The following is an 11,734-nucleotide window of genomic DNA, read 5'->3' as shown; positions in this document are numbered from 1 at the left end:
CCAGTCTCAGCCCTGCCTCCCAGAAAAATAAAATTTGAAGGTGTGCCATTTCATCTACAACAAAGACAATTTTTTATGCTGTTATGTCATGAAGTTTTGCCCCACATTGTCTTCAGTGTTTCCTTTCCAGAGTAGGATCTTGGATCTTTACGTAACACAAAGGTACACTAAGCTATTTTTGCCAAAACAAAGGAACAACCTGCTCACAAAGGTGAATTCAGACTTACACAGTAGAGAATCAGAAAAATCACTTATTGTTTTCAGCAGGATTCCACTTCCATCCCCTGAAGTCACACTCCCATCAAGTTTTAGGTTTCATCATTTATAACAATCGGGTCCAGTAACAGCCAAAGTTCTCCATTACATGTATAATTTGATTTTCTGGTAATCATTCTTCAGGTGTATCTTCTTTGGGGGACCCATTCTTCTGAGATTTGTGGGTGAAAACAGCCAAGAGGCACAGAACTACAGGGACATGTGTCCTCCAAACATCACTGGGTGAAGCATTTCTGACTCACCAGTTTCCTCAGAGGAGCCTTCACATCCTTGTTCCTCAGGCTGTAGATGATGGGGTTGAGCATGGGGGTCACCACCCCATAGAAGAGGGAAATGAGCTTGTCTGAAAGGCCCTGTTTGTCTGCCTCCAGTGGGTCCTTGCACTTGGGTTTCCCATACATAAAGAGGATGGTCCCATAGAAGACGACCATGACTGTGACGTGGGCAGAGCAGCTGGAGAAGGCCTTTTTCCTCCCCTCAGCTGAAAGGATCTGCAAGATGGTAGCAATGATGAACACATAAGAGATAAAGATGAACAAGACTGGGATTCTAAGGAAAATTACATTTGTCACTCCCATACTGATCACATTGATGGAGATGTCAGCAAAGGCCAACTTCAGGACAGCCAGGATCTCACAGGTGAAGTGGTTGATGACATTGTTCTCACAGAAGGGCAGCTTCATCACAAGGGATGTTTGAACCATGGAGGCAGCACTTCCAGCTGCCCACAAGCTGGCAGCCACGGGCACATAGGCAGCCTTGCTCGTGACCCCGGGGTACCTAAGGGGGTTGCAGATGGCCACATAGTGATCAAATGCCATCACGCTCAGGAGCACACACTCTGTGGCTCCCATGGTAAAGGAGAGAAACATCTGCACGGCACAGGTTGAGAAGGAGATGGTTTTCCTGGGGCTCAGGAAGCTGTCAAGAATGAGGGAAATTGAGCAGGTTGTGTAGCAGATGTCCAGGAAGGAGAGGATCCCCAGGAAGAAGTACATAGGTGTGTGCAGGCGAGAGACAGACACAGTTGCCAGAATGAGGACCCTGTTGCCCAGCAGGATCACCAGCTACATTGACAGGATGAGCAAAAAGAACATTTTCTCCAGCTTTGGGTGGGCAGAGAGGCCCAGGAGAATAAACTCTGCCACAGAGGCAGTCTGGTTGGCACTTTCCATGTTGTGTCTCCTCCTTCAATGGAAGAAAATACTCCGAGATCCAAACTCAACATTCTTTGCCTCACATAAGTCCAGGGCGTCTGGTCTGGAGTTCCAGTCAGGCTGAGTGATTTGCAAACAGTTCTGCAAGTCCACAGTCTCTATTTCTTTACAGGGAAAAGGAGTAATAAGATCAAAAATTACTTTGGGGCCATCCGACTTTAAATTTACAATGTTTAAAATAATGATTCTGATAATTTAATACATTTGATCAGAGACAAGACACAAAACACATTCATTTTAGTGGTCCTATATCCTATATGGCAGTTCATCTCATTAAACTTTGATCAGAAAAGTGACTTTCAGTTTGCTCCATGTTCTCCCACTTTGTGCCAGGTACTAGTGAAATGATTAGTTGTGAATATTCACTTTATTTCTTCTCTCTAGATCATTCTCACAAAAAACATACTCCTGTTGTTTCCAAGAATCTCCTTTCTCATGGGCAACACAAATTCCAGGGCTTTCCATCCGTCTGTCCATCCATCCATCCGTCTGTCCATCCGTCCATCCATCCATCTGTTCATCCATCCATCTATCTGTGTCTGAACATCTATCCACCATACACTTGTGTATCACCCAGTATGTGGGTATGACAATTCCTCTGAGGAGCAGGGGTGACCCATAGCCCAGGTTTAAGTGGGTTCACAACCTGGCAGGGAGGGGAAGCAGAAGGGTTCGGGAGAGGCCAGAGCATCTGAAAGGGGACTCAGGGTATTGGTGGGAACAGGGGTCCCCTTTCCCCTCAAAGGGGAAGGTTCCTTTGATGATACAGAATCCAGCTGTGCATTCAAAGACAAAAGGAGACTGGACACGGAGAGAAGCAAGGGAAAGCGAGGGGGTCTCCAAGATAACTTCCTGCTCTGGAAATGCTGATATGTCCTAATAGTTTGAATCTGATGTTCCATGAAGATAGACAGAGGACGGGCTCCAAAAACCCGCAGTGGATCACAGCTTCTCGAAATCTAGTTTCCTTCAGTAACTAAAGCAGTGCTTTTTTTTTCTTATCATATTACTGGGTCACCTTTCCTCTGGGTGAGTGTCCATGCAGAAATCAGTGGACATTAACAGTCCTTGAGCCTTTTGATTCAGCTGCTACATATGTCGCCCAGACTAACATCCTGTCACTGATTGTGCTCCCCAAGTAATTTAATCCAACCCTCTCTCCCATTCTAGATCTTTTTCTATACCACACTAATGCATGGCTTTTCAGTTTCAGCTTGATCTCTTCTAATGATGAAGAGCTCACTACATTCCCAAACAGCACACTCTATATTTGCAGAGCTCTGGAGTATTAGAAAATTCTTCTACATATTGAACCAAGCAGGCACTTTCTGAGTTATTCTCATTCATATGATGGTCATTCAGCTTCCCTCTGGAATTGCATTGAATTTGTGGAAAGTCATCAGGTCTATAAGCCCAGAGACTTGGGCTGTATTCTACTTAACCTTCTAATCTGCTGTGTAGACTTCACTACTTTCTTCCCTCAGACCCACTGGTTACCCTATTCTGTGCTGGGACTGGAAGAGATGAATGATGTTCAAACTCTTTAAGAAAGAGAACTTTTGCTTTCTGGAATTCAGAACCCTCAAATATAAAGCAGAGCTGCTCTTATTGAAGTGGACAAGGAGGTCTCAGAAAGTCTGGGCTACTCAATGATGCCAGGCCACAGTGGCGCATGGCTCAAGGAGACTTCATTTACATTGTTTGCAATATAAATGGTGCCCTCTGGAATATAACTCTGGGACAACTCCAGCCATTTCCATGGCTGCAATGTGAATGATGCTCCTCAGAGTTGTATAAGAGGCTCTTAAACCCGTGACCATCTCATTTCTGGGGGTGTCTCTGAAATTAAGTGAGACCATGAAATGAGACTGAAAAGTTTCATAGGCTTCTTGCCATCTAGGTTTTTCTGACCTAGGACGAAGGGCAACTGCATGGCCCTCAATCTTTGTGATACCACTGAAATTGCTTTATTTCTTCCATTTTCAAGCCCCAACCCCTTTGAAAAATCCTCGGAAGCTGGAAATGTTACTGTACTAATAAAAGGTTGAGGATTACTCTTATAAGAACTCTCACTTACCTTATTGAGGAACTTACTGAGAATGGGTCCCTATGGCTTGGAAATAGTACATGGGCCAGAAACAGCAACACTAGTTTGAAAGGCCCAGGCTGAGATGCCCACCTCTGATTTGAAGAGGGGATGAAAGCCAGTTCTTCCCACTCTGCCTTAATTCTGTATTTTAGGCAAAATCTCCAAAGGAGCCACCAGTACACGTAGAAGGCAATTTGAAATCAGCTTTGTTATTGGGATTATTGTGTTCCCTGAAGTGATTAGAAGTTTGGAAATGGAATCATCAGGAAACTTTTTATACTTCTGAGACAATGTCCCCAAGATCCAATTATGCTGAAAGCCCTCCAGGAAGACTTCTTTTTCTCCTTCCTTTGTTCCTGCTGGAACTTTCCACTCTTAGGCCACTGAAGGACATCAGGGGAAGCATTTCCATGTCCTGCTTGAATTTCTACAAACTTCAAAATGCTTAAAATTCTTGAAAAGAGCAGCTGGGGAGATAAGAATTATTTAGGAATACCCTATGTTCATGGCATTATGGAACTAGCAGCTGTGGGCACAATGCTTCTAAACCAAGTGTTCAAGGGCATGGCTGTGGACACTTGGGAAAACTTCCACGTAGAGTCCTGGGGAGACTTCAAGGAGGAGGCAGTTTGTGGCCAGGCTTTGAACAATGGGGGAGAATTTACACATGAAGACACAGGCAAGGGATGGGAGAAAGGGGAATACCACCTGGGGGACAGAGCTTGGCACAGATCTTGGTCTTGAGTATTTCTTCGATATCTTCAACAAGTCATTTGTTGGAAAAGCATCATGGAATAAGAGGTAGAGTACAGCACAAAATCCAAGGAAGACATTGGTGGGATCTGGAATGTGGTAGCAGCCTCTAAGATGGCTCCCAGTGATTCTTGCCTACTTGTATTCACAGCCTTGTTGTAATCCCTTCTGCTTTAGTAACTTGTTTTTAACCAAAAGAATACACTCTCTTGTTAGGTTTGATGAAGCAAACTGCCAGATTGCAGAGGCCCATTTGGCAAGGAACTGGGAAGTTACTGGCCAACAGACAATGAAGAACTAAGATCCTCAGACCAACAAACCTCAAGGTGCTGAATCCTGCCAAAAACTATGTAAGTGAGCTCAGAAGTAAACTCTTTCCCAGTCGAACCTTCAGATGAGATCCCAGCCATAGCCAACCTCTTGATTGCAGTCTTGTGAAAGACCCTAAAGCAGAGGACCCAAGTAATCTGTACTCAGATTCTTGACCCACAGAAACTGTGAAAGAATACATGTGTGTTCTTCTAGGCTACTAAGTTTTGGAGTAATTTGTTTTGCAACAATAGATAACTAATACATGGAGTATGCTTATGAAGCTGTGAGGAAGAAGCTAGGGAAAGGAAGAGGTGACACATCTAGAAAAAAGTGGTCCAGTGAAGAAGAGCCCTTTACTTTCCCAAAGTCTGTCCTATTGCCAGAGGAAATTAGTGATCAGAAGATTTTTCCTCATTCTGGACCAAAGGCTGCCTATCTCCCTGCAGCTCTACCCTGGGTTTTCACTTAGCTCTTGAGGGCCACACAGGACATTGTTGCTTCCTCTTTTGTGTATCAGCCCTTCAAAGATAGGAAGACAATAAATCATTATAGATATGCTCACTAAACATGTGAGCCTGAACTAAGCACAACATTCCTTCTACAGTAACCCAACAAATAACTAACAGTAACTAAATGGTAACTCAATAAATATATGATAAATCATGACCAAAAGCTATCCTGGCAAACCAGTGTCTGCCCTCAGCCCACGAGGCACAAGGAATCTTGGGCCCTCAGATGACCTGCTTCTGAGAGGAGATTTTTCATTGTTATTTAGAGCAAAGAAACAGCAACAAATACAAGAACAAGCCCTCAATAGAATACACCTTCCTTTTGTATTGAGGCTGTTGGAACGTTTACTAGACAAATTTGTGGTGTACCAGTAGTGGTCATTATAACAAGTCCATACATTTAGACAGACAGACAGATAGATAGATAGTTGTCCACTTTTCTGGGTAAAATTTACTCAATGAAATGCATAAATCTTGTGTATCCAATGAGTTTTGACAGATGTGCACACCCATGTAACCAAAATCCTATCAAGTTATAGAATATTTCCAACACCATGAAGAGTTTTCTCTTGCCCCTTTCCAGTCAATCCCCATGCCCAGAGCAATCCTCATTGTTCTAATATTTTTCAACTTTGTTTAAGTCTTACCTTTTCAGAAACATCATATTAATAGAATCATACAGTAAGTATACTTTTGTGCAAGTCTTTATTCAGAATAATGTTTTTGAGATTCATCCATGTTGTTACATGATTTAGTTTGTCCCTTTTTATTACTGAGTAGTATTCTGTTATATATGAACATCCCAGTTTGTTTATCCATTCTCCTTGTTGATGGACACCTGGGCTGTTTCCAGTTTTGGCTTTTATGAATAAAGCCATTGTTAACATTCTCATACAAGTCTTTTTGTAGATGTATATTTCAACTTCTCTTGGCTAAATACCTGAGAATGGGATTGCTAGGTCGTAGCATATGTATGCACTTAGTTTTGTAAGAAATGAACAGATCTTTTGCTAAAGTGTTTGTACATTTTACACTCCTATCTATAATGCGTGAGAGTTCTCATTGCATCACATTCTCATCAACATTTGGTCTTGTCAGTCTTTAAAATTTTAGCTACCCTGGTTGACATGTAGTGGTGTCTCATTTGGCTTTCATTTGCATTTTCCTGATAACTAATGATATTGAGCACTTTTTCATGCGCTCATTGGTCGTTCATATATCTTCCTTTGTGAATTATCTGTTCAAATGTTTTGTTCATTATTAAACGTTTTTGTTATTTTTTTAAAATATTGGGTTGTAGGAGGTCCTTATATATTTTAAATACAAATCCTTTGTCAGGTATGGGTATTGTGAACATTCTCCCAGTCTGTGGCTTTCATATTAATTTTCTTAATAGTGTCTTCTGCTGAATTTTTATGAGCTCTATCACTTTTTTTATTTTTGGTTATTACCTTTTATATCCTCTCTAAGAAAATTTTCCTACCCCCAGTCACAAAGATTTTTTTTATGTTTTCTTACAAAAGCTTTATAGTTTTAGCTTTTATGTTTAGGTCTACAATCCATAGTAAATTAATTTTTTATTGAAGTATGATTGACATACAATATCATATTAGTTTCAGGTGTACATCATAGTGATTCAATAGTTACATACATTATGAAATGATCACCACTATAAGTCTAGTTACCATCTGTCACCATACAAACTTATTAAAATATTATTGACTATATTCCCTATGCTGTATATTACATCCCCATGGCTTATTTATTTTATAGCTAGAAATTCATACCTCTTAATCCCCTTCACCTATTTCACCCACCCCTTAACCCTGGTAACCACCAGTTTGTTTCCTGTGTTTATGTCTGTTTCTGTTTTGTTTGTTTGTTTGTTTTGTATTTTATTTTTTTTCCCCCCCAAAGCCCCAGTAGATAGTTGTATGTCACAGTTGCACATCCTTCTAGTTTCTGTATGTGGGATGCGGCCTCAGCATGGCTGGAGAAGCGGTGCATCGGTGCGAGCCCGGGATCTGAACCCGGGCCGCCAGCATCGGAGCGCACGCACTTAACCACTAAGCCATGGGGCCGGCCCCTGTTTTGTATTTTAGATTCCACATATGAGTGAAATCATATGGTATTTGTCTTTCTCTGCCTGACTTATTACACTTAAATATAATACCCTCTAGGTCCATCCGTGTTGTCACAAATGGCAAGATTTCATTCTTTTTTATGGCTAGGTAATATTCCATTGTATATGTATATATACCACATCTTCTTTATCCAGTCATCCATTGATGGATGCTTAGACTGTTTCCATATCTTATTATTGTAAATAATGCTACAATGAACACAGGAGTGCATATATCTCCTTCAATTATTGTTTTTGTTTTCTTTGAATAAATACCCAGACATGGAATTGCTGGATCATATAGTAGTTCTATTTTTAATTTTTTGAGGAAACTGCATACTGTTTTCCATAGTGGCTGCACTAATTTACATTCCCACCAACAGCGTATGAGGGTTCCCTTTTCCTCACAGTCTCGCCAACACTTTTTATTTTTTGCATTTTTGATAATAGCCATTCTGACAGGTGTGAGGTGATATCTCATTGTGGTTTTTATTTGCATTTCTCTGATGATTAGTGATGTTGGGCATCTTTTCATGTGCCTGTTGTCCATCTATACGTTTTTTTTGGAAAAATGTCTATTCAAGTCCTCTGCCCATTTTTTAATCAAGTTGTTTGTTTTTTTTGTATTAAGTTGTATAAGTTCTTTATATATTTTGTATATTAACCCCTTATCAGATATATCATTTACAAATATCTTCTCCCATTCAGTAGGTTGCCTTTTCATTTTGTTGATGGTTTCCTTTGCTCTGCAAAAGCTTTTTTAGTTTGATGTAATCACATTTATTTATTTATTTATTTTTTTGAGGAAGATCAGCCCTGAGCTAACATCCATGCTAATCCTCCTCTTTTTGCTGAGGAAAACCGTCTCTGAGCTAACATCTATTGCCAATCCTCCTCCTTTTTATTTCCCCAAAGTCCCAGTAGATGGTTGTATGTCATAGTTGCACATCCTACTAGTTGCTGTATGTGGGGCACTGCCCCAGCATGGCCGGACAAGCGGTGCATCGGTGCACCCCGGGATCCGAACCCAGGCCGCCAGTAGTGGAGCGCACACTTAACCGCTAAGCCACGGGGCCGGCCCCTGTAATCCCATTTATTTATTTTTGCTTTTGTTGCCTTTGCCTGAGGAGACTGGTCCAAAGAAATATTGCTAATACCAATGTCAAAGAGTTGACTGCTTTGTTTCTTCTAGGAGTTTTATAGCTTTAAATCTTACATTCAAGTCTTCAATCCATTTTGGGTTGATTTTTGTGTATGGTGTAAGATAGTGGTCCAGTTTCATTCTTTTGCGTGTAGCTATCCAGTTTTCCCAACACCATTTATTGAAGAGACTGTCTTTTCACCATTTATTTTCTTGCCCCTGTTGTCATAGAATAATTGACCGTATACGTGTGGGTTTATTTCTGGGTTCTCTATTCTATTCTATTGATCTATATGTCTGTCTTCATGCCAGTGCCATACAGTTATGATGCTATAGCTTTGTAGTATTGTTTGAAATTAGGGAGCATGATACCTCCGGCTTTGTTCTTCTTTCTCAAGATTGCTTTGGCTGTTTGGGGTGTTTTGTGTTTTCATACAAATTTTAGCATTCTTTGTTCTAGTTTCTGTGAAAAATGCCATTGATATTTTGATGGGGATTGCACTGAATCTGTAGATTGCTTTGGGAAACAGGGACATTTTAATAATATTAATTCTTCCAATACATGAGCATGTTATATCTTTTCATTTATTTGTATTGTCTTCAATTTCTTTCATCAATGTCTTATAGTTTTCAGAGCATAGGTATTTCACTTCCTTGGTTAAATTTATTCCTAGGTATTTTATTCTTGTTGATGCAATTGTAAATGGGATTGTTTTCTTAATTTGTATTTCTGACAGCGTGTTATTATTATATAGAAATGCAACCAATTTATGTATATTAATTTTGTATCCTGCAACTTTACTGAATTCATTTATTAGTTATAATAGTTTTTTGGTGGAGTCTTTAGGGTTTTCCATATATAGTATCATGTCATTTGCAAATAAATAAATGTGATTACATCAAACTAAAAAAGCTTTTGCAGAGCAAAGGAAACCATCAACAAAATGAAAAGGCAACCTACTGAATGGGAGAAGATATTTGTAAATGATATATCTGATAAGGGGTTAATATACAAAATATATAAAGAACTTATACAACTTAATACAAAAAAAACAAACAACTTGATTAAAAAATGGGCAGAGGACTTGAATAGACATTTTTCCAAAAAAAACGTATAGATGGACAACAGGCACATGAAAAGATGCCCAACATCACTAATCATCAGAGAAATGCAAATAAAAACCACAATGAGATATCACCTCACACCTGTCAGAATGGCTATTATCAAAAATGCAAAAAATAAAAAGTGTTGGCGAGACTGTGAGGAAAAGGGAACCCTCATACACCGTTGGTGGGAATGTAAATTAGTGCAGCCACTATGGAAAACAGTATGCAGTTTCCTCAAAAAATTAAAAATAGAACTACTATATGATCCAGCAATTCCATGTTTTACTTCTTCCTTTCCAATTTGGATGCCTTTTATTTCTTTTTCTTGCCTAATTGCTGTGGCTAGGACTTCCAATACTATGTTGAATAAAAGTGGTGAGAGTGGGCATCCTTATCTTGTTCCTGAATAGTGAATTAATTTTTGATTTTTTTTTGTCTAGTTGTTATATCAGTTACTGAGAAAAGGATATGAAAATCTTCAATTCTGACTGTGGATCTATCTCTCCCTTTAATTATGTCCATTTTTGCATCATATTATTTTGAGGCTTGGTTACTAGGTGAATACACATTTATGATTTTTATGTCTTCCTGATTAATTGATACCTGATCATTATGAAATGTTCCTCTTTATTTCTGGTAATACTCTTTGTCTTCAAGTCTACTTTATCTGATATTAACATAACCTTCCAGGTAACAATTTGCTTGACATATTTTTCCATCCTTTTACTTTCGATTTTATGTGGCTTTATATATAAAATGCTCCTTTTAGACAGAATAGAGTTGAGTTTTGCTTTTTCACCCAGTCTATTATAATTAGTATGTTTGATCCATTTCTATTTAATGTAATCATTAATTAGTTGGGTTTAGATTTTACTATTTTGTGGTTGTTTTCTATTTATCTCATCTATTTTTTTGTTCCTCTGTTCCTCATTTCCTGCAGTCTCTTAGGTTAATTGAATATTTCTTAGAACTAATTCTATTTTAATTTATCTCTTGGCTTTTTAATTTATCTGTTGGCTACATCTCTTTGCCTTATTTTTCTAGTGGTTGCTCTAGGGATTACTATATACAGCTGAATCTTTTAGCTGTCTCAAAATTCTTGCTCACACAAGGATATATAAATCAATCAGGCAGATAAATGAATGAGTTAACCCCAGTGCCATACTACTTCTGCTAGAATATCCTAGGTACTTGCTACTCAAAGTGTGGTCTAAGACCAGTAGTGATGTTACTTGAGATCTTGTTAGAATTCCAGACTCTTCAGTCCCACTCCAGATTTATCGAACCATAATCTGCATTTTAACAAAATCCCCAGGTGATTCATATGTCCATTAAAGTTTGGGAAGCGTTGCCCTCAGTAATTAACTGATATTCTGGAGTAACACAGAGCAAATGTTAGCTATATCAGAATCCCTATTTGGTGATGTCCGTTACTTCTTGTAATCCATCACACCATGATCTTCTTGGGTCAACTTGAGTAGTTTTCTTTGCTCCTCAGTTGTGACCACTACTCCCAGACTGGCCACAATTCCACAACTAGCCTTTTGTTGTACTGTCAGTTAGCTGCTTGGGTCTCGGCATTATTCTGAAACCTGATACTCATACCTAGCCCCCGCAAAATGGAAGATGCACAAGACCTTTGCTCCATGCAATGCCACATTCATTTTTCTCTGTGAAATGCGTAACATACCTCCACAGCTGTGTTATGCTTGCAATGGGATAAGTTCTGGACTCTTGAGCTTTCTCTTGAAAGCCAGACAACCTGATTCTGAATCTCTCTGATATGGTTCTGCTGTTGGAAATATAGTGGTCATAGTTTGGGTTTCTCAGGTAATAGACTCTGAGGGATTCAACATATGAATTTTGGTGGGACACAAACATTCAGTCCATAGCATCCCTCATTGTGTAAAAGCAGCCCTATCTCCTCCTGATGACTGGGATCAGTTATACACTGCTAGGATAGTAACTCCTTTCCTTGCCTGCTGGTCTCTTGTCATAAGAGGTCCAACATGACAGGTGGGTAGCCATAGCTTAAAGTTTAATAGATAGAACAGAATATAAAGTGCAGAAATTAGTCCTTATATTTTTGATCAATTGACTTTCATCAAAGATGTCAAAGCAATCCAGTGGAGGAAAAGATAGTCGTTTCAACAAATGGTGCTGAAACAATTGGATAGTAATATGTAAAAAAACAAATGAGACCTCACA

At 39.3% G+C, this 11,734-nt stretch overlaps 1 protein-coding gene across 1 annotated transcript; it reads right to left on the bottom strand.

Moving 5' to 3' along the window:
• Nucleotides 1–491: 491 nt before the first annotated feature.
• Nucleotides 492–1,451, bottom strand: LOC101391635 (olfactory receptor 13C7-like). The gene is given in 1 exon segment (XM_087419610.1): nt 492–1,451. A coding segment is annotated over 1 exon segment (960 nt).
• Between the last annotated feature and the right edge of the window lie 10,283 nt (nt 1,452–11,734).

This window comes from Ceratotherium simum, chromosome 29 (genome assembly GCF_057802395.1).
Source record: "Ceratotherium simum simum isolate JZ-2026a chromosome 29, ASM5780239v1, whole genome shotgun sequence".
Classification (NCBI taxonomy): Eukaryota; Metazoa; Chordata; class Mammalia; order Perissodactyla; family Rhinocerotidae; genus Ceratotherium; species Ceratotherium simum.
The sequence above is the reverse complement of the archived record's forward strand: the minus strand, read 5'-3'. Positions and strand labels throughout refer to the sequence as shown.